The 23,836-nt window shown below is 43.6% G+C and overlaps 1 protein-coding gene across 1 annotated transcript in view; it reads left to right on the forward strand.

Moving 5' to 3' along the window:
• EVPL (envoplakin) overlaps positions 1-23,836 on the forward strand; it is a 74,349-nt gene that overhangs the window by 19,792 nt on the left and 30,721 nt on the right. The window contains exons 2-11 of the mRNA XM_015414480.1: positions 4,252-4,354; positions 6,438-6,592; positions 6,797-6,920; positions 11,160-11,285; positions 13,724-13,762; positions 15,841-16,002; positions 17,171-17,278; positions 18,487-18,582; positions 19,293-19,418; positions 21,058-21,204. Of these exons, the coding sequence (XP_015269966.1) occupies positions 4,252-4,354; positions 6,438-6,592; positions 6,797-6,920; positions 11,160-11,285; positions 13,724-13,762; positions 15,841-16,002; positions 17,171-17,278; positions 18,487-18,582; positions 19,293-19,418; positions 21,058-21,204 (1,186 nt within the window). The remainder of the gene's footprint in view (positions 1-4,251; positions 4,355-6,437; positions 6,593-6,796; positions 6,921-11,159; positions 11,286-13,723; positions 13,763-15,840; positions 16,003-17,170; positions 17,279-18,486; positions 18,583-19,292; positions 19,419-21,057; positions 21,205-23,836) is intronic.

Genomic DNA, 23,836 nt, shown 5'->3' on the forward strand with positions numbered 1-23,836 from the left:
TAATAATAATAATAATAATAATAATGGAATAATAAAGTTTTAAAAATGATTTTTAAAACTTTTCCCTAGAAAATGTTTAATTGTTATTTTTAAAGGATAATTCAGAAGAGGTTGTTTCACTCTTTTCTCAAATTTCCTATTAGGGTTGTCAGCTCGGGGTGGGGGAATTCCTAGATATTTGGGGCTGGATTGTGGGGAGGGTGGGTTTTGGGGAGAGGAGGAGCCTCAGCAAGGCAGAATGCTACTGAGTCCACCCTCCAAAGCACCCTTTTCTCCAGTTGTAATTCTGGTAGATCTCTGGGCCTCACCTGGAGGTTGTCAACTCTATTTCCAATGTATTATCACTCACCCCAGCCTTTGTATTTATGCAGAATTAGATCTGGAATCCTGTGGAAAGGCAACACAGACAAGACCTGTGTCAGGATTAGGGTCTCTTGTCCTGGCCTTGTCAGTCATTATGTGTCAATGAAATGAAAGCTCCTCACAGGATTCTTCCATCTATATGTCCTTTGTTACACAGAATGTCCTTTTGTTACTCAGTGGGAAAAAAAACTGCCCAGGAGACTGCATTTCATGCAGCCCCACAGACAATCATCTGTACCTCCCCCCAACACATATGCGCACACACTCTTCCTGGAGTCTTCAATCCATACTATGAAAAGCACAGAATTAGAGGAAATTCTGGTCAATAGTTGAATTTCAGAGGGCAATTTGGACAGCAGAGGAAGAGGGAGGCAAGAAAGTCACACCCCACTGATGGAAATCCCTTCCATCAGCAGAAATTTCTGGTGGGTCCAAACTCTTTTCATTGCTTTCTTGTTAAGTTATAAGTTGGAGAAAAGCCATAATGTTCTATGTGTAGCCAATAATATTTAAAGACTTTTTTGTTGTTGTTGTTCAGTCGCACAGTCGAGTCCGACTCTTCGCGACCCCATGGACAATCTCCCGCCAGGCTCTCCTGTCTTCCGCCGTCCTCCGAAGTTGGCTCAATTTCATGTTCGTTGCATCGCTGACACTGTCTAACCATCTCATCCTTTGCCGTCCCCGTCTTCTTTGACCTTCAATCTTTCCCAGCATCAGGGTCTTTTCCAGTGAGTGCTCCCTTCTCATTTGGTGGCCAAAGTATTTGAGCTTCAGTTTCATTATCTGGCCTTCCAGGGAACAGTCAGGGTTGATTTCTTTGAGGATTGACTGATTTGTTCTTCTTGCAGTCCAAGGGACTCTCAAGAGTCTTCTCCAGCACCATAGTTCAAAAGAATCTATTCTTCGGCGCTCGGCCTTCCTTATAGTCCAACTCTCACAGCCATACATGACTACTGGGAATACCATTGCTTTGACCATGCGGACTTTTGTTGGCAGGGTGATGTCTCTACTTTTTATCATGCTGTTTAGGTTCGCCATCGCTTTCCTCCCAAGGAGCAGGCGTCTTTTAATTTCATGGCTGCAGTCACAGTCTGCGGTGATCTGGGATCCCAGGAACGTGAAGTCTGTCACTACTTCCACGACTTCCCCTTCTATTTGCCAAGGAGTGATGGGGCCGGATGCCATGATCTTAGTTTTTTTGATGTTGAGCTTCAAGCCCACTTTTGCGCTCTCCTCTTTTACTCTGAGCAAGAGGCTCTTTAGATCCTTTTCACTTTCAGCCATTAGAGTGGTATCATCTGCATATCTGAGGTTGTTGATCTTTTCCCCAGCAATCTTAATTCCCGCTTGTGATTCATCCAGGCCAGCATTTCGCATGATGTACTCTGCATATATATTAAATAAGCAAGGCGACAATATACATCCTTGTCGTACTCCTTTTCCTATGCTGAACCAATCAGTTGTTCCATATCCGGTTCTAACTGTCGCTTCTTGGCCCTTATACAGGTTTCTCAAGAGACATGTGAGGTGGTCTGGTACTCCCATCTCTTTAAGGACCTGCCATAGTTTGTTGTGATCCACACAGTCAAAAGCTTTAGCATAGTCAATGAAGCAGAAGTAGATATTTTTCTGGTACTCTCTTGCTTTCTCCATAATCCAGCGAATGTTGGCAATTTGATCTCTAGTTCCTCTACCTCTTCGAAACCCAGCTTGTACTTCTGGTAGTTCTCTATCCACGTACTGTTGAAGCCTAGCTTGTAGGATCTTGAGCATGACCTTGCTAGCGTGTGATATGAGTGCAATTGTGCGATAGTTTGAACATTCCTTGGCGTTGCCCTTCTTTGGGATTGGAATGTATACTGACCTTTTCCAATCCTGTGGCCACTGTTGCGTTTTCCAAATTTGCTGGCAAATGGAGTGCAGCACTTTAACAGCATCATCTTCTAAGACTTTGAATAGCTCAGCTGGAATACCATCACCTCCACTAGCTTTGTTGTTAGCAATGCTTTCTAAGGCCCATTTAACTTCACATTCCAGGATGTCTGGCTCGAGGTCAGTGATTATACCGTCGTGGTTGTCAAGGACATCGAGGTCTTTCTTGTATAGTTCTTCTGTGTATTCTTGCCATCTTTTCCTAATCTCTTCTGCTTCTGTTAGGTCCCTACCGTTTTTGTCCTTTATCATGGCCAGCTTTGCATGGAACGCTCCCTTGATTTCTCCAACTTTCTTGAAGAGATCTCTAGTCCTTCCCATTCTATTGTTTTCTTCTATTACTTTGCACTGTTCATTCAGGAAGGCCTCCTTATCTCTCCTTGCTGTTCTCTGGAAATCTGCGTTCAGTTGGGTAAATCTTTCCTTTTCGCCTTTGCCTTTCGCTTTCCTTCTTTCCTCTGCTATTTGTAAAGCCTCATCAGAAAGCCACTTTGCTTTCTTACATTTCTTTTTCTTTGGGATGGTGGTGATTGCTGCCTCCTGTACGATGTCACGAACCTCTGTCCATAGTTCTTCAGGCACTCTATCTATCAAATCCAGACCCTTGAATCTATTCTTCACCTCTACTGTATATTCATCAGGGATGCGATCTAGGTCAAACCTGAATGGCCTCGTGGTTTTCCCAATTTTCTTCAGTTTAAGTCTGAATTTTGCAATGAGTAGCTCATGATCTGAACCACAGTCAGCTCCAGGTCTTGTTTTTACTGACTGGATAGAGCTTCTCCATCTTTGACTGCAAATTATATAGTCAATCTGATTTCGGTGTTGCCCATCTGGTGATGTCCATGTGTAGAGTCGCCTCTTAGGTTGTTGGAAAAGGGTGTTCGCTATGACCAGTGTGTTCTCTTGACAAAACTCTGTTAACCTTTGCCCTGCTTCATTTTGCTTTCCAAGGCCAAACTTGTCTGTTATTCCAGTTACCTTTTGACTTCCTACTTTAGCATTCCAGTCCCCTATGATGATGAGGACATCATTTTTTGGTGTTAGTTCTAGGAGGTGTTGTAGGTCTTCATAGAACCGGTCTACTTCAGCCTCTTCTGCATCAGTGGTTGGGGCATACACTTGAATTACTGTGATGTTGAATGGTTTGCCTTGGAATCGGACAGAAATCATTCTGTCATTTTTGAGATTGTATCCCAGTACTGCCTTTTGCACTCTCTTGTTGACTATAAAGGCCACACCATTTTTTCTACGAGATTCCTGGCCACAGTAGTAGATATAATGGTCTTCTGAGTTAAATTCGCCCATTCCTGTCCACTTTAGTTCACTGATTCCTAGGATATCGATGTTCAGTCTTGCCATCTCATTTTTGACCACGTCAAGCTTACCTTGATTCATAGATCTTACATTCCAGGTTCCTATGTAGTATTGTTCTTTGCAGCATTGGACTTTCCTTTCACCATCAGACACATCCACAACTGAGGGTCCTTTCGGCTTTGGCCCAGCCGCTTCACTCTTTCTGGGGTTACTTGTACTTGCCCTCTGCTCTTCCTCAGTAGCATATTGGACACCTTCCGACCTGAGGGGCTCATCTTCCGGCGTCATATCTTTTAGCCTTTTGATACTGTCCATGGGGTTTTCTTGGCAAAAATACTGGAGTGGGTTGCCATTTCCTTCTCCAGGTGGATCACGCTTGGTCTGAGTTCTCTGCTGTGGCCTGTCCGTCTTGGGTGGCCCTTCACGGCATAGCCCACAGCTTCATTGAACTGCGCAAGCCCCCTCGCCACGACAAGGCAGTGATCCATGAGGGGGATTTAAAGACTAGGAGGAGGAGTAATAGTCCAGCTGGGTTTGGTTCACCTGCTACAGTGTGAGAGCACAACAATTAATCTGGTCCCAGCATCAAGCAAATGGTTTTTATTTTCCTCTACCTGATTTCTGTTTTCTTGCCCCTAGGTCCTCAGGCAACAATGACCTGGCTGTGCTCATCTCTCGCATGCAAAGAAATGCAGACCAAGTGGAAAAGGACATTCTTGAAACACAAACCAGGCTCAAACAGGTAAATTTGGAGAGTCAATGGGACCATACCATGAGGAAGGGACAGTAGGATATTGGAGAAAGCCCAAATCTGAACAATAGGAACCTGGAGATTTTGCTGTATATATACCAAATATCCAGAAAATACACATTATCTTAATTTGGGCCTAGCATTCTTTTGAAAATATCTCTGCAAGGAAAGCTAGGTGAGTTTCTAAGGCCTTCATTGTGAAAGGAGAATATCAAAGAGCGGGAGCAAACAAAGAATATTGTAAAATGAAGGCACTAGACTATCCTCAAGAACAATGCAGCCCAATAACTTACAATAACAGAATTCTCTAGAGCTGAATTTCTCCCAGGTGGTCTGAAGAACTCATCTGCTCTGAGTAACCTCTCATATTAGTTGATGGGGCCATTAAGAAGAGCACCTGCTTTTCATAATCTCTCTCTGATCTACACTGTTTCAGAAGCAGTTCAAGATTTCTAGACTGATCTTGGGCTTCATGGGTGGTGTTGGAATTAGCTGGATCAAATCAAAGGTCCATCTACTCCAGTGTTCTGTCTTCAGTGGTAGACCACACAGTACATCTGGGATGCTTTATCTGTTGACCTTCCTCAGTTTCTGATACTGAGGGCCAAACTACATATTCAGGTTTTTAATAAGTTGGGTCTGGGCTCCCCGTAGCCACACAGCAGCTGCTGAGACTGGCTTTTAAAAAAATAAAGAGGCTCAGAATACTGCTGGGGGTGAGGAGGCTCCTTCCTTCCCCCCCCCAAGCCATTTTCCTGGGTGGAAACAGTACTGGGGGTGGTTATTTCCCTGTTTTTGGAGCTCCGTGGAAGGCAGGAGCCCTTCCTCCCTCATGGCAGCATCCCAAACCCATTTGGGCTCTCCTTTATTTTTAAAAAGCCATTCCTGCAGCTGTTGTGTGGCTGCAGGGAACCCAGGCCACTAAAAACCTGATTGTGTAGTTTGGCCCTGAGGTAGAACATTGACATTGCACTTAAGTATCATGGGTAATAACTATTGACATAGACTTATGCTTCACAAATTAGGGCCAGTTTCCATGATTCTGGAGTTCCATATTTGGCCATATAAAGGAAACATGCAGTAAGCAGTATTGATTGGCACCATGAAACTGGGGAAGGGGATTTACTCTTTCTCCACACACCCTGCATTTTTCTGATCATGTTTTAACCCAGGAGGAGGAATGGGCATAATATGGGTACCTGCAGGGGTCATTTCATGGAAAAAGGAGCTCATTAGCATAACTTATTAGCATGACTTATTTGCATATGCCACACCCCCTGGCATCACTGGAAGTGTGTCAGATGGCAACACCCACTGCTCAGGCTCCACTGGACTATTTTGGATTGCTAGCTATTGGGGGGGGGGGACATGCAGATCTGTCCTCACAGAGGAGGGAGAGCTTGTACCTGAATAAAACATGGTCTTAAAGGTGCCACTAGACTGTTTTGGATTGCTAGTTATGGGGGGGGATGTGCAGATCTGCCCTCACAGAGGAGGGAGAGCTTGTACCTGAAGGTGGGCCGGGGGGGCTCTGTAACTTACCTCGCTGCTTCTTGCTCCTGGTGGCCTAACTGAGGGCTGCTGGGAGCAGGGGGCGGGGCTTATTGCATGTGCCTGCCCCCCTGGGCTCCTTACTGCCGGAGCTCTGCTCCTGTGCGCTCCCGCAGGAAATGACCTCTGGGCACCTGTGTTTTTTCCTGCCAGGGCATAAAGAAGGACATTTCTGATTGGGGAAATGGAGGGGAGAGTTAATCCCCCATTTTCTTAACACCATGCTATTGGTCCAGATCAGAGGGTCCCTTCGCTACTTTTCAGGGCCAAATTACACAGCTGGCATTCCAATTTCAAAGTTTTAATGTCTTGTACCTTAGTTCAAGTTTGTTTGTTTGTTTTTAGCCATCTAAGCTAATAGCTGTCAATATATTTGCTGGTGGTGAATTCTGTGAACACCGTGCTTGAACTTGTGACAATGCAGGCACTGAGAATCTCGCAAAAAGTATTTTTTTTAATCTGTATCTTCACTCTGCTTTATCTGATGGGAATAATTCTCATGCCAATACTTTTCTGATTGCAGGATATTAGTAACCACCAGCAAAACCAGACTTTTGAATTCCAGCAGGAGAATGCCAAAAACCTGAAAGAGGCAGAGATACTACTGAAAGACCTTTTCCTAGATGTGGACAGAGTTAAGCGACTGAAGCATCCTCAGGCCTTGGAAATAGAAAAAGAGTGAGTAGTGGACCAATTGCGTACTCCGCCTGCTATATCAACTATTGGCTAAAATAAGATGTCATTAAGTAAGTGCATGGAAGCACATTTGGGTAGTTAACAAAAACAGGTGTTGAGCTACAGACCTTCTTCAAACATTTCAGCATCTTCAGAGCTTTGTCAAGCCTTCCTTTAGAAAAAGTTTCTTTCTTTTTTCTTACAAAGCATCAAGCAACTCCATGGCCGAGTGACACATCAATGTGCAGAATATCGAGATCTCTATGAAAAGTTTACAGTTTCCGAAGGTGGACCCAAAGTTGACTGGGCAAAAATTCTAGAACAAAAACAGGTAAAAAGAAGCTAACTTACTGGATACGTTGCTCTAGATCTGAGTCTGTATTTGCAAGCGAAATCAAACACTAGTTCCGGTAAGGAGAACAAAGATTATATACAGCCTAACTTCATGAGATAGGTGATGTGAGTTGTCAGGGGTTCCCCAGCTGATCTTGCAGTTACATGTGCAATGGGGGACTCACCTGCAAATGCACTGTGGGACCCAATTCTGCTCTGGAGCATGGGGCAGGGGGAGGAGGGGCTTCAGCCCTCCACCCCATGCTGTTTTCACCAGTAGAAATTGCTGTGAGAGGTTCTGTTTCCCCCCAACTCACATCACCCATGATCAGGGGTCGTTTCGTAGAAAAAGAGCTAGGGGAACTCATTAGCATAACTCATTAGCATATGCCACACCCCCTGACATCACCGGACATCACTGGAAGTGTGTCATAAGGCCACACACCCCGCCCCCAACGGTCCCGGCCGCCGCCGGCCTTGCAGCTCCACTGCCGAGCCCCATGAGGGGCCCGGCAGTGGACCTGCAAGGCCGGCGGGAGTGCAAGAAAGCCCCACAAAGGCCCTCCCTGGCCCCAGGCAGGCAGGGGTGGGGAGAGGCAGGGAGGAAGCAACTTACCCTCCCTCTTCTCCTGCCTCCTCCTGGCTGAATGAGGGCCGGAAGCGGGGCGGCCGGAAGCAGGGGGCGGGGCTTCGTCATGTCAGTCTCAAGGACAGGCCAGTGTAAAGCAAGTTACAGTAGTCTAGCCTGGAGGTGACCCTCATGTGGATTACTGTGGCCAAATTGGTGCGTGATAGGAAGGGGACCAGCTGCCAGGCCTGGCATAGGTGGAAAAATGCCAGCCTAGCTGTATGTGTGACCTGGGTGTCCGTGTTAAGAGAGACATTCAGGATCACACCTAAGCTCTTGACAGACTGCACCGGTGTCAATGGCACTCTGTCAAGAGCAGGTAAGCTGAGCTCCTTCCCCCAGCCACAGAACCTCAGTCTTTGTCAGAATCAGTTTCAATCTGCTCTTTTTTAACCATCCCACCGTGGCCTCCAAGCCCATGGCCAGATTTTGTGGGGCGACATCTGGGTGGCCATCCAAAAGTGGATACAGCTGGGTGTCATCAGCATGTTTCTAGGAACCAGTCAACAATTTCCTTCAATGGGCCCCGTATCCCCTTGCCACCAGCCCACTAGCCATGAGGGGTATGGGTCAAGAAGGCATGTGGTTGGTCTGACAGCACCCAGGATCCTGTCAACATCAGCAGAGGAGAGCAAATTGAAGGTATCAAGAACTGAGTCCAAAGGCAGCCAAGGGGCCTCCACTTACTGTGTCAATGTGAGCAGGCAGGTGGAGCGACAAGACTTTATCTGCAAAAAAGCTCACAAATGCCTCACAGCTAATTGTCAAATTCCTATTCTTATCATTGCCTTTCATCAGGGATGTCAAAGACTGAATTGCCCTAAATAATTGTGTGTCAGGAATGAGATAGTGGACGTGATGGAGGCAGAGAAGAACTCTTTCTTTGTAGCCTTCAATGCCATCTCATAGGATTTCATAAACGTCCTATATGATGCTCTTGCAGCTTCGTCACGATCCTGCCGCCAAAGTCACTCAAGTCATCTGAGTTCTTGTTTCATCCCCCTTAGTTCTGAAGTGAACCAGGGAGACTATCTACCATGGGATCTCAGAAGACGTTGGGGAGCAACCTCATCGATGGCTTCAGAGAGATGGGAATTCCAGTCCTCTACCAGCTCATTTAATGAGGCACTGGAAGGCATCGGATCCTGCAGAGCATTCTGGAATCCAATTGGATCCATGAGTCTCCGTGGGCAAGCATAAATCAGCTCACCATCTAGACAGGGGTGGGGGTGGACATACCTAGCTGGGCCTTCAGAACCAAGTGGTCTGATCATGGCACTTCATCCTTGGAAGTTAGGACTACATCTATCCCTGCCCCAAAGATCAGATCCAACATGTGGCCTGCTTGATGTATGGGACCTGTCACAAATTGGGAGAGCGCTAGTGCTGCCATAGAAGACACCAGGTCCAAAGCCTGCTTATGTATGTCTTTGCTATCTAACCTAATATGGTCATAAATATAAGGCCAAGCAGCACAGTGATGCACAATATGATATAAATCTATAAACTCTGAACAGAACTGACAACAATACACTGTAACTCATCAGGGGGGGGGGGAATCAGTTCATGTCCAGGTTCAGAAATGTATTTCTCTGTTTCCTCAACATGAGAGCTCTCAGGTTTTTCTGATCTAGATGGTCAGACTTCTTACCACAGTGGTCTGCCCTTCCCCTATTTACTCCTCAGATTCAAACAGTGTGGGGACAGAACGTACATGCATACTTGAATGCATGAAGCGGCCGTATACTGAGTCAGACTATGGTCTATCAAGGTCTGCTCTAACCAGCAGTGGCTGTCCAGGGTCTCAGACAGATGTCTTTTACATAATCTGCTATTTGATTCTTTTAACTAGAGCTGCTAGGGATTGAACCTGGGACCTTCTGGGTGCAAAGCAATTGGTCTACCACTGAGCCACAGCTCCTTCCCATAACACTTAAGCTATTTGCCTTCCTCTGGTATGGATCTGGTTCCAAGTTTTGGGAGGGCCTTGGGAAGAGAGTGCTCAGGGCCCCGACTTCCATCCTCTGCCTGTCACCAGGCCCCACCACCTGTGTCTCCCACCTTCCAATGGATCCTTGCCCCGCCTGCTTGAAAGCACTCCTATCTCCTGTGCTTACAGTCACGTGGACCACCCTTTCCTCAACAGCACTGGGCAGTCTATGCAGTTGGAAGTGCTGCTGCCATGACTGCCAAAACCAGACCTTGCCACTGTGTAGCACCCGCATGCCCAAGTGAGGAGGCATGGAAAGGGCAGGCAGCAAAGGAGGCGCACAGGCAAGGGGGAGGGTGAATGGCAGTGGCAGTTTTTAGTTGTAAATCAGCCTTGAGTCTAAGCGAGAAAGGTGGACTATAAATGAAGCAAGCAAGTAAATAAACATATATGTTATATATGTGTAAAGCATACTCAGAAGGTACTGTAATTGAATGCTGTAGATTGTCTTATATATGAATGAATGAATGAATTAATGAATGAATTAATTAATGAATGAATGAATTAATTAATTAATTAATGATATTTATTTACGGTCAAAGACCATTTGTCAAAATAATACATATTTGTTAAATACAAACAGATTAACTTTCAGTCCAAAAATTGTCTTATGTAAGAATCTTCATAATACACATTTTGAGTAATACCTTGACTTAAAGGGCATTTAACTCATTCCAGAAGAGAAAATATTTCACAGGAGTTTATCTTTCTAGAGGCCTTCCCAAGCTCCATGTTTTCCATTGGAAAAATGGGGGGGGGGAGTCCCAAGGGGAAAAAACAGGGAACATTCCCCCCCCCATATTTTTCTAAGCCTTCACATCTCTGCTCTCTGATTTTCCATATTAATTGTAATATGCTGCAGCTTAGAGGCATAGGAGCCCTTCAGGAGAGGAAAACGCAATTCTAACCACGTGTAAAGAATGTAGACCAGATAACAAAAGCTGAGTTGCCTCAATAATTTTTCTGAGGAAAAGGCCTACCTTTAGGGACATTCTTTGGTTTTGTCAGAACTGTAAAATGACCTTGGACAGCTCCAGTTGGACCAAATGGAAACATCTAATTGCTTATTTTTTTGAACTTGCATGAAATCAAGAAGCTAAGATGTTTATATATAGTCCCTAGAACTCTTTCTCAAAAGATAGCACTGCAAACCATCCCGTTAACCCTTTCTAAGCTCTGCTGCCCCTCTTATTCCACCTTTTTCTGGGACTCCATCTGCAACAGCTGACATCATAGCTGTGGAATTCCCTCCCAACTGAGGCTCTTTTGGCTTCATCATTCGCCTCCAGTCAGCTGGAAATAGCATATTTCCCACCAAAATTTTGGGGATAAGGTCTTTTCCAAATGAGATGGAAGTTTGTAGTTTTGTCTGATTTTGCTCTGTTCTGTGGAATGGGTTGAATGGATTTATCTGTGGATGCTAAAGTTCTATCAGCTACTTTGTAAATGTTTATCTAAAAGCAGTAGGATTAAATGGAGGCCAGAGACTAGAAGCCAGCATGATCAGTAGATATGTACAGTTTACAGAGCTGGAGTTCAGAGGATTGGGTTAGTGCTCTGCCTACAACGGAGTCATTCTGAAAATGCCTGGCACTTCTTTACCATTGGTTTTGTTCCAGAAACAAGTTGATGCAGGGGAATATGGCCCTGCCATGCCAGAGCTGGAGAAGCAGATAGCAGAACACAACATCCTTCAGAAAGAGATAGAAGCATACAGCCTCCAGATTAAGAACCTCCAGGGGCCGGTGAGATGTCTGTCTTTTCATTCTACATCCCTTCACATGATCACAGCCCTGTGTGGCTAAACCATGGGGTATGACTAACATAACTGTTTTTCAGATGTTGGACTCGATACTGGTTGACTTTAATAATTTTGGTGTGCTAAATCAGTCTTATGGACCCAAAGATCTATGGGGTCCCCATATACACCCTGAGCCATACAGGTAATAACTATCACATTCTCTTCAGTGTTGGAAGATCTCTGGATTAGCATCTCCACAGAATGTACGGAGCATTCTCTGATGCTGAACAGAATCTGGTAGCTCCAGCTCTATGGAAGTCCAGTATCGGCATGGTAGTTGCAGAAAACTGCTTTCATCATGGGATTTCCAAATAATTAAGAGACAGCAAAGTCCCCAATTTAGGTCAGAGCTGGGTATTAATCTAATGTTTGTACATATTCTACCTTTCCTGGGCAAGAGATGACACTTTGTTTTGCCCCTGAAGCTGGTCTCAGTGAGATCTTCAAGATAAGCCCTTGTTCAGCCACTATCCTTTTACTTAATGATGGGTGTTCTTCATTAGTCCTAGAACCTCAGCTGCACTACTAGTGAACTGTGGACATAATAGCAGCTCGTAGATCCAGACTGAACCATAATTACCTTAGTAAAGTGGAATTTCTAATTAGTAGTGTTGACTAATTAATGACCAAAATCTGCTTGACTCAGCTAGTGGGTTCATTCCTCCTGCCTTTATATTGAAAGAAATCTAACAGTCCCCAGGGATCCCCAACCTTTTTGAGTCTGTGGGCACCTTTGGAATTCTGACACAGGGTGGTAGTTCCAACCACAAAATGGTTTCCCCAAGGGGTTGGTGTCAAAGAGAGAAGTCATGCATACCTCTAATAGTAACTCTTCAGCATTTCAAGCAGAAGCTCCATTTAATGGGATGCCCTTTGTTTAAAAATATTTTGTGGCATATATACAGTTTATCTTCAGTTATACAGTGAAGATCCTTGTGCTGTTAGCAGCTGCTGCTAAAGCAACTTTAAAAAAATCTTTACAGCTGATCAGATGTTCAGTGGCCAATCAGAAGCCCTGCTTGACAAAAGCCCCACCTGGCCCCACTCACTTTCTAAAAATGCTTGGTGATGGCTAGGAAGGGTGTCTGCGGGCACCATATTGGGGAACTCTGAAAGGTGGACATGGCTCTAAACCAAAGGTGGTAATACTAAACCTGGTCTGTCACTGTGTAGAGGCTTGAATGGAGCTGAATTGTCCCACCTCCCCATCCTTTCCTTGCAAGCAGCAAGCTGCTGAACTACTTCCTGGCTTTCAACAAAGCATAATTTGTCATAAAATCTGAATCCACAAACCATGCTTTGTATCTGAATCATGCCAAGGAAACAAAGGTCTTTTGTTTCATTAATATTGAAAGCTTAAGCTTTCACTGTCCATTGTCGTGTCTTTGAATTTGTTTGAAATGCAAATGGTGAGCCTTTAATAACTCTGCACAGAGTACCAGTTATTGGGGAAAAGGTGGACTTATAAACATTGTAAATAAATAAATACATTGCCAACAGACTACCTATGAACCAAATAGGGCTAAGCTAAACCATATATATAAAAAAGTACAAATATTTATTAAGGTGTACACATGTTAAAACTTTCCTGATTAAAAATTGCTTTGTCTAAGATCAGACTGTAAAAGCTTGTCCACTATACATACAAATGATGGGTAAAAACTTTACACCTGAAGGCCAAACACGTTTCAGCCCCTAAGGGCCTTCCTCAGTGGTCACTATTATCTATATATTCTAGACACACATTCAAAGACCTGTTACAGAATTCTAGTACACAAATAATTACACCAGATGTTGTTTCGTTGTCTACTTATAATTAGACTCCTGGTATTAGTGATGGGCCATAGGTATAGCCATATCACCACCACAACGTATTCTGGTAACAGCGATTTTGTAGGTCTGAATGTGCGTCCCTTTTTTATATATATGGTTTCGCTTAGCCCTATTTGGTTCATAGTCATATCCTGGGTTGAATTCCGCCCCCCTTTTTTACAGTTTTTTTTCAACAGACTACCTATGCAGTGCTATCTCAGTCCTTAGCCCGTTGATTTAAGTGGGTTTAGAGTGCAGTAACTCTGCATAGGATTACACTGTGATTGAACTAATAATGAGTGTCAGATCAATGTGGATCAAAACTAGTTCAAGGAAAAATCACTGAACAGATCAGAAGAAACCCTTAACAATCAAAGCTACAAAAATATATCTTCACAAGCCTTCCCACTATATACAAACCAGACTCTGAATAATGTTTGCAGTGACACAAGATCTGTTGCTAAGCACATTTATTTATTTATTTATTTATTTATTTACATTCAGTAACATAGGTTAAAAATCTAGTCAATTGCTTTATGCCCTGTCTCTCTTGTTTTTTTCTAAAAATAGGAAACAGTGGATTTGAAAAGCCAGCACAAGGACTTGCTAGTAAGAATCTTTTTTTCAGTGTGATTTACCATCCTCTTTATTTCCATTGATCAACTGATGGATTGGCAATACTAATCCATTTAAGCTTGGTATGGTTGGAATAGTAAGGTGCGCTTAGTCAGGATTTCAGATGGGTGGATTCCTTATGGACTGTTTGGATGGGTACGGAAACAAACCCCACTGGTATACTGTATCGATTGCCCTGGGTTTTGCATCAAAATGTCAGCCCTCCTGTGCAATGGTTTTGTCTATCCCATTCTTATCCTGCCCTTCCAGTAAAGAGTTCCAGTTGGCATATATGGATCTCCCCTCCTCCTCCATTTTATCTCCACAACAGCCCTAGAAATTATGTTAGGCTGAGAGAGATTGACTGACTCAAAATCACTCAGTGAGTTTTTTATGCTGTGTGGGAATTTAAACCCAAGTCCTTCTGGTCAAACTCCGGCACTCCTAACTGCTTCTCACCACGCTGGCTCTCTAGTCCTGGAGCTTAGTCTGGCAGCTGCACTTCAACTGACTTTCCAGACCACGTGGCTTTTTGGGTGCAAATGAAATCTCTTTCAGCCATCTCCCACTACCAAGGCCACTCGCTGTTCTCTGTGGGAGCCCTTGAACGATGATGCAGAGGATAGGGTACTGGGGTGGATGTCCAATAAACATGTTCACTTAGCTTCATTCTTCCTCACAGCAATAAAAATTCAGTGGCATCTTTAATCTTAAACTACCTGAACTACAGTCATGAAATGTAATGAGAATCATGTCTGGTATGGAGAATGTGTATATTTTTATGAGCCATGCTCCATTAGTTAGCATAAATTAGCCCAAATTGGTTATGACGCATTGAATCTCCTTATGACTTCCTCTAACAGCTCCAAAGAGGCATTTTGCATTCCCAGTGTTGTAATGTGTAGCTAGCATCCTTGAGAATTTTCTTCAGCAATTATGAACAAGCTGTGATAACTTTCTTATGAACAGCCTTGCATCTGCCAGCATAAATCCCAGGAAACAGAACCCTGACACTGCGTTCGGCAATCAACAATTAGTTTTCACAGTTTCACTTAAAAGCATCACTTCAATGCTCAGAGGAACATCATGAACTAGACAATTGAGCAGAAACATGGCTCTTTCACACACACATGCACAAACACTGTATATAGCTCTCAGTACCTTATGATGTATGAACTTCTCAGATCTGGATTCAGTGAGGGTGCCTTTCCTGCGTATGCTTTTGGTAAGAATCTTAGAACTTTGATTCATTATATTTATTTTAGATAGAATAGAAACATCATGTATTCTGATTTATTCATATTAGCATTTATATGTCCCAGACTGGTTTATGTACCTTTAATATTCCTAGAAATAATTTTTGTGCATTTGATTAGATTGCTTTTAAATAAAGTTTTAAACTACAGCACCGAGAGCCAAACTAAATGTTATGGCATCTATGGGTCCAACCCGTGGACACTGACACCATTTTAGAGATGAATCGTGCCATTTAAAAATGCCATGAGGTAGTATGACAGAACCAGGTGATCTTTTCCCCCTGCCCCGTGCACCTTTTCAAGTGCTGAAACCGCAAACCCCCCCCCCCCAAAAAAAGAAAACACACAATGGCTGCTTCAGCTCTTGAAAGGGCACCGGGAGGGGTCGAGATAAGATTTTGCTGTGTTGCAGTCTCATGCCATTTTTAAATGGCTATATTCATCTCTAAAATGGTGTCTAGTTTGGCCCTGAGTGATCATTGTCTGGGAAGACTAGATTTTCACAGTGGTTCTAGAAAAAAGTAAACCTCTGATTTTGCCTTTACACTCCGAAGCTTGAGACCTGTAAATGATGATTGCCAAAGGGAGCATTCACATACCACACAAAGCACTGTGAATTAGTGGCTTGCGTAGTGCTGAAATTCGACAAAGAGTTTCCATGTGGTTGGGTTTTTTTTAGTAATACACTCTCACAAGTGGGTCTCTTAGAACAGGATTAGATGGAGAAAAATTATAGAGCATTGATTACCCTGAAAAGAACTATAGAAATGATGGATAGTGACTAGGGCACTGAATTTTTTCTCTCCAACCTGACAGAAAGCCTCTATCTGGCGAGGCCAATGCTTGGGCAGCCTCTATAACCACCTACAAGGTTGCACTAAAGAGCTGAGTTACCTCACAGAGAAGCAAAACAAGATCTTGAGGCAGGACTGGAGTGATCAAATGACTGATCCCCAAGCAGTACGGCATGAGTATGAGGTAAGGCATACCATAAAGTCTGGTGGGTATGAATGGAATTCATTTGTTATAACTGTGAGGATAACAATTCTAGTAAGCAGCTTAGATGCCTTCCGTATTCTAAGGGGACTTATGTAAATCAAAGTTTCAACCTCCAGTCTGTAACGCATAGATCAGTAAGGATTGTCTAAGAACCAGTATTGAGAGCTAACTACTAAACAGATAGCAGTTGGGCTTCTTGTTGCTGCTATTGCCTTCGACCTCAGCCATGCAAACTACATTTTGATCTAAGCACACTTGTAAAGAGAGTTGAAGGATATGTATATATTCAGAAGACCCTCAAGAGGACATTGCACTGAGCTCTGTTCCTAGCTACTCAAGGCTATCAGAAACAGCTGATATTCCTAGTTATTATGGCTTAACTATATTTAAAATGGTTATGGATTCTGGAGAGCATCACTGTTCTGACAATATATGCCGTTTAGTACAGCGTTCCGTGCGCCTCGGTGTTTAGTCATGCCGGCCACATGACCACGGAAACGTCTTCGGACAGCGCTGGCTCTTCGGCTTTGAAACGGAGATGAGCACCGCAACCCTAGAGTTGGACTTGACTGGCTTTCGAGCAAGGGAAACCTTTACCTTTACTTTACTCTCAATTTTTATAAACACAGGCTGCTGCCACACACGCTAAATAATCCACTTTCAATCCACTTTCAGTGCACTTTCCAACTGGAGTTTTACTGTGTGAACTGGCAAAATCCACTTTGAAAGTGCACTGAAAGTGGATTGAAAGTGGATTACTTAAAGTGTGTGGCAGCAGCCACAGACACCCTCCCAGAAGAAATGGGGCAAGCAAAATGAAGTGGGGGAAAAGAAGTCAAATGAAGTGGAGAGATCATGGTCGGCTGCATTAACTTCATATTTGTAGGGGAAAGTGACTGTACTCATGTCCTATTGGTCACCACTCTCTCTGTTTCTATGGCTGCCATCTCCTATAAACATCTCAAGTAGAGGTGACTTCAGAAAATTCAACCTGTTACTAATCATAATACCAATATAACTGGTAGCCTTCATAGCAATTTGGGTTAGTGCTTTCTCACTCCCACCTCCATCAAATAGGTACTTTCAAGACTGTACTCTCTCAGCATTTGGAGCCTCCGTTATAGAGGTTCTTTCTTCCTCATTGCAGGACTTCAAGACTAATGAACTCCTTAGCCAGGAAGAATATGTAAATACACTCCAGGATGATGGGGAGAGGATGATTGAACTGAAGCATCCAGCGGTACTCCCAATTCAGGTATGTGCAGTCTTTTTAACTCCACCTGATCTCAGAAAAAGGTAGAGAAGGTATAATGTGAGAACTTCTGTGTTTCTTCTGTGTCCAGGGATGAAAGCAAGATGAGTGGGCAAGTCGGTGTTGTGAGAATCTTGGGTGTGTGGGTGTGTGTCTGCACATGTCTGTGCTACTTAAAATAAAACTTATCTTTATTATAGCAAAACATTCAGAGTCCTAATTCCTAAACATTTGATAAAAATACACAGAAATTAAACATGCAAAGCAAAGTTTTCCCCACCCCATGCATGCGCGTCGAGAGGCACTCTCTAACTGAATCCTTTCGGATTCAGCTAAAGTCTGTGGGCTCTGACCAGTATTTAAACCCAACATCAAAGAAGTCCCTTGACGATTGTATCACCGTTAACATCTAGAAGTGGAAATTGCTTATTACAAATTGTTTTCCTAGAAGTAGGGATTGTAAATCCCTTCCTTGGTTTCACACAACAAAAGTTCACATTCCAAAAAGGATCAATACAGTGTCATCCAGGTGTTCCCCAATCAGGGAAATAAACTGTGCTTTGATGTTTACCAGAGAGATGAAAGCAGGGTGTGTGTGTGTGAACCCTCTGTATTTCAGGAAATTAGCTTGTCTTGCCAGCTGGTCAAATGACCATATATCTTATTGTCTAGGAAATTGGTGTTATTGGCAAGTTTCACATCTGTGGAGTTTCCCTGGGAATTGAATATGTTGCCTCCTCAGTGAAAGAAAGGTCAAGCCAGTTTTGCTAGCAAGAGCAGAGGCAGATATACATATGTGGATTTCTGTATCAACTATTTGTTCATTTTAACCCCAAACTTTTCTGAAAATTCTTTCCACAGTCGGGTGTAGGTTTTTTTCAGCAGACTATGAAACACCCTTCCTCTGCATATTTGTCTGACTTCCTTATCTTCATATGACAGGTTAAGACATTTCTATAATTAAAATAAAGTTCTGCTAATAGCACAATCATGGGTAGCTTTAACTGATTTCAGACTCAGTTTCTTGGGGATATACAACATGCTTTTGTTGCTGAAAGGCAGCTGTAAAGGAGGGGGGTTCAGTTTGGATTTGAAATCTTTCCCATGTCATGTCACCACTATCTGCTGCTATCAGTCCTGGGACTATGGAAACTGAAGGAACTCACAGGTGGACAGGGATTAAAATATGAATGTTCTCCTCTTTGATGCAGGCTCACCAGGAAGCCCTGAAGACGGAATGGCAGAATTTTCTCACTTTGTGTATCTGCCAGGAGACCCATTTGAAGAACATAGAGAACTATAGAAAGGTAAATTGTATTGGGGGAGGAAGGAGGATTCCAGCTGGTAATCCAGAGGACCTTGAATCTTTCTTTTAACATCAGATTTTAGCCACTGAGCTCTGGTGTAGAAATGATTTAAAACATGCACGGACTTTCTGCTAGTCTCTTAAAGGGACACACCAAGGTTGTATGGAATTTAACCGTGAGAGAGTATTGTGTGTGCTTCCTTTTGGTCCATGCACTCGTGTCTCATCTTATGTTTTGAACCCCAATGCCTCTTGTATCCCTCCTCATCCATTCAAAAGTGTTTTTAGAGGCATATGTTCAGAGTCACTGACCTTTGAGAATGGTGTTAAGGCATATCCTTGACGTGCTTTAGGACAAAATAAAAAACATAAGCAAGTCCCATACCCACATGTCCACACACACACATAGTGACCATACGTCACAGAGCACTCCCATGCTAGCGTTTCTCCTGGAGTCATATGTTCCAAGCGACTCATGCAGGCCCCAGGCCACCCAACGTGCATCTCAGACAAAACTGGATAGGGACCAGCATGGTGCCCTAAAGCTTGCAGGAACTTAATGGGGTGCAACTGTGCCTTCAGTCCTTGAAAAAGAACCTTTGTGAACACACATTCAATTGAGCTGTTATTCAGAGTGATTTGGTACAACAGAAGGTATAGCCATGATCAATCATCTTCATCTTTTTTCGGGGGGTTCTGTTTTGATTTTAGTTCTATGATGATGCTGATGCTGTAAGCCAATCGCTTAAAAGGCTGAACGATGATCTCGATACAAAATATAGCAAGTTCAACAAAGACAGCCCAGGAGTGGTGTCTGACTTGATCCATCAGCTGGAGGTGAGAACCACAGGACACAACTGAGGGACTTCAGCAAGCTCTTATTTGTTTATTGTCTTGCTTCATTTGGCAAGCTTGTTGAATCATAGAATCATAGAGTTGGAAGGGCCCTCCAGGGTCATCTAGTCCAATGCCCTGCACAATGCAGGAAATTCACAAATACCCCTCACACTCTCAGTGACCCCTATTCCATACCCAGAAGATGGCCAAAAAACCCCTTCAGGATCCCTGGTGAAACTGCCAAGGAGAAAATTGCTTCCTGGCCCCAAAGTGGCAATTTGCATTTCCCTGGGTATGTAAGAAAGGGTCACAAGAACTAAGAACCGATGCAACCCTTCCTGCTCTCCCTCTCATGATCTGCCTAAGTCCACACAATCAGCATTGCTGTCAGATGGCTATCTAGCCTCTGTTTGGAAACCTCCAAAGAAGGAGAGCCCACCACCTCCCGAGGAAGCCTGTTCAACTGAGGAACCACTCTAACTGTCAGGAAGTTCTTCCTAATGTTTAGCCGAAAACTCTTCTGTTTTAATTTCAACCCATTGGTTCTGGTCCAACCTTCTGGGGCAACAGAAAACAACTCTGCACCATCCTCTAGATGACAGCCCTTCAAGTACTTGAAGATGGTCACCATATCACCTCTCAGTTGTCTCTTCTCCAGCTCCTTCCACCTTTTCTCCTAGGACTTGGTCGCCAGACCCCTCACCATCTTTGTTACCCTCCTCTGGACACATTCCAGCTTGTCTATATCCTTCTAAAATGGTGGTGCCCAAAATTGAACACAGTACTCTAGGTGAGGTCTAACCAGAGGAGAGTAAATACAGCCCAAAATCACATTTGTTCAGTGTATAGTCTACTAAGACCCCTAGATCCTTTTTGCAAGTACTACTGCCAAGAGAAGTCTCCCCCATCCTATAATTATCCATTTGATCATTTCATCCTAAATGCAAAACTTTACATTTATCCCCACTTAAATTCATTTTATTTGTTTTAGCCTAGTTTTCTGGCCTGTCAAGATCATCCTATGTCCTGACTCTGTCTTCTACCATATTTGCTACCTCTCCCAATTTAGAATCATCTTCAAAATTAATAAGTCCCTATTCCTTCATCCAAATCATTTATAAAGATGTTGAACAAAACAGGTCCCAGGACAGATCCTTGAGGCACTCCACTTGTCACTCCTCTCCAAGAGCATGAGGAACCATTAACAAGCACTCTTTGGGTTACAGAAGGTGTGGGAACAACAAAAGGAAAAGGATGATGAATAACAGGGGTTAAACAACATCCTGCTTAGCATATGGTGACTGGCTTCTCTCTCAGAAGGCATTGCTTTCCAGATAAGAATTAATACAACTCATCCCCAGAGTGAGGGGTGTCCTGCCTCTAGGCCTAGCCTATGAGCCACCAAGCCAAATACAGCCTATCAGCCATGTATGGCAGCCAACTAGGGACTTGTTTACCCCTGGCATATTTTAACTGCTTGCCTTGAACTGTGGGGGAAAAAGTCTGTCAAGCAACTAGCCTGTCACAATATATTGGAAATGTCTAGCTTGGTGGGCTACAAGCTTTAGATGTCTGCTATAAAATATATGTGCCTCAGATGTTATGTTTCCATTAACGCTCTGGTTGTCCTTCTTTCTAGAATGATGAGAAGATTGCAAAGCAAGCTGAGAAAAGCATTGCTGAACTGAAAAGGAGAAGTAAGGAGATCAGCCCTTTGAAATTACGCAGAATCTACCCCTCCCAGCCTGTCACTGTGGATACCATCTGTGACTGGGAGCTTGCTGATGTAAGGAAACATTTTCATATTTGAACTGACAGAAGCTAAGTGTTATGTTTTTCAAAACTGTATCTGGTTTCTGAGGGCTCTATATCCTTTTCCTGCTGTTTCATCACAGCAAGCAAAAGAGAAAGTGCCTGTCAGGCAGAGGTCATTTCGGGGGGGAACGCGGGGGATCGCAGTTCCCCCTGGTGAGGTGCAGGGGGCGGGGCACACGACGAAGCCCCGCCCCTTCTTCCGGCCGTCCCCTTCTTCCAGCCTCATTCTGTTGCAGAAGGAGGAAGAAGCAGGAGGGTAAGTTGGGGTCCTCCCCCTCTGCCTGGCCGAGGCCACTCCACGTGGCCTCCGCAAGGACTCCCAGCCCCATCCAGGAGCTTCCTTGAGGTAGCTGTGTTAGTCTGTTGCTGCAAAATAGTCCAAGAGTTCAAATAGCACCTTTAAGACTAACAAATAGCACCTTTAAGACTAACCTTTAAGACTAAGACTAACTGAGTGGTGGGTGTGGCCTTATGACACACTTCCAGTGATGTCAGGGGGTGTGGCATATGCTAATGAGTTATGCTAATGAGTACCCCTAGCTCTTTTTCTACGAAACGACCCCTGCTGTCAGGTACTTTATGCCATGTCTGATGAAGAATGGTACAGTGTGAGAGCATTCCACATTGACACCCCCCTGCTTCCTGTCCAAATGGCAATCATGTGAGATTATCAGAAAAGCTTCCAAACAGTTATTTTGTTGTGGTGCTAAACCATATTGCTCTGTGGAGTCACCTTGGAGGATAAGGGCTGCAAAGTTTATGCACAGAACAACTGACTACCTTTGCATCTGTCTCCAAATTGGATATTTATCCCATTTCCTCCACCATTTTGCAGGGTCTTGTGCAGGGGTCTTGTTGTAGAAAAAGAGCTGCCGGAGCTCATTAGCATAACTCATTAGCATATGCCACACCCCCTGACATCACCGGAAGTGTGTCAGAAGGCCCGGCTACTTACCCTCCTGCTTCATCCTCATTCCCAAACGGAATGAGGATCGAAGCAGAGGGCGGGGTAAAGAAGGGGGCGGGGCTTCACCACGTGACCGCCCCACCCCCTAGAGGTTCTCTTCCGGAGCTCCGTACCTGAGAGCTCCCCCCCGACTAGAGCCCTGGTCTTGTGATAGTTGTAGGGGCTCAAAAGTTACTGCAACAGGAACTGTTCTGAGGCAACGTTGATTCTGACACGAGATGATCCTATAATGTAGGATTAGTTCAGGAAGGTGACTAGAATGCTCTATCAGATAAGATGACTGTGTTTTGGATATCGATTTCAGTATTCCAGAATGCGTAAGTGCTTCAAGCATTGACTATTCTTTATGATACCAGAATCTGGGCTCATGGATTCACAAGCTCTTAGTCTGGATTGAATAGTTTCTCACAATGCACCTGATTGCCTCACCTTGGACTGGCATTTTATTTGATTTGATTTTCTATAAGAATTAATTAAGGGTCCTGTTTTTATCAGAGAGGGAGTCTCCCTTGTGCCTCTCTGCCAACTCTGGTCCTTGGGGCTTGCTGGGGTGTTTTGGTGTAATTTCCTCTACATTCTTTGGGCATTGTATGGCCCTGGATACCTTGGGATTTGCTGGGGGTAACAACAGCCATAATCATGCTACTTAAATGAACATTTGGGCGCTGCAAAACATTGCCTATCATTTGTCAACCATAGAAGATTTCCCCTGCAAAATGAGTTCTCAACTGCACCCTCATATAGTTATCCACCTAAAACAGCATAACATCTAAATTATAGTGTGCCACAAACAGAGCCCAGAGATATAAGACTAGGGAATACTGTAGTAAGAGAAACCCAGATGTCTTAACCATAATGAATATGTCACTTGTACAAGGAAATTAAATCTAATGCAAAAATGAAAAAATATTTTAATTTTAAATCTGGCAGATTTTTCACACATTTGAAACTGTGGGGTTTGAATGAGAACAGCAAAATTTGTCCCCAAGGACAGAATTAAACATAAGATTCAAAACCGAAAGTCAAAAACACGTAATTTATTTGAGAGGGTATGTTTCCTGTTTAGCTTTTTCAAAGAACTTTTTTTTTGCAATTTTGTCTGCAGTTCTCTAAACATTTTAATATTCATTTCAGCTGAAGTCAACTGGCCTTCTGAGATTTCTTTACGGATGCAAAATATGGCAAGCCTATTTGTCTGTTCAAGAGGCCATTTTCTTCATGTTAAGCATCACTCTGCCCTAATATCCCATAAGGTTGCTGCTTCTGATGACTAAAATAAGGGGAAAAGATATTCTACCTTGGATGAAAGTTATTTTTTATAGTACAGGATAGAGGGGTTATATCTGAGGTGTGTAATGACCCAATAAAATGCCTCACTCCTGTAGATTTTCCTCAAGGAAGTATAACTGAAAAGAAGGGGGGGAAAACACTGATTTGTTAATGCTTCTTTATCTTAATGCATAGTTGTGTTATATATAATTGTAACTTGTTGGAGCTTAGTACCTTAGGTATGCAAAATTCCTTCCCCCCCCCCTTCAGTCACTTTAACAAAACCCTCAAAATAATAACACTTAAAATAACAACCCTACAATGGGCAAGATCCAGAGAACTGCAAGCAGAGTTCTGCTCCTGTAAC

Source organism: Gekko japonicus, unplaced genomic scaffold, assembly GCF_001447785.1.
Source record: "Gekko japonicus isolate JY-2015 unplaced genomic scaffold, Gekko_japonicus_V1.1 scaffold277, whole genome shotgun sequence".
Lineage (NCBI taxonomy): Eukaryota > Metazoa > Chordata > Lepidosauria > Squamata > Gekkonidae > Gekko > Gekko japonicus.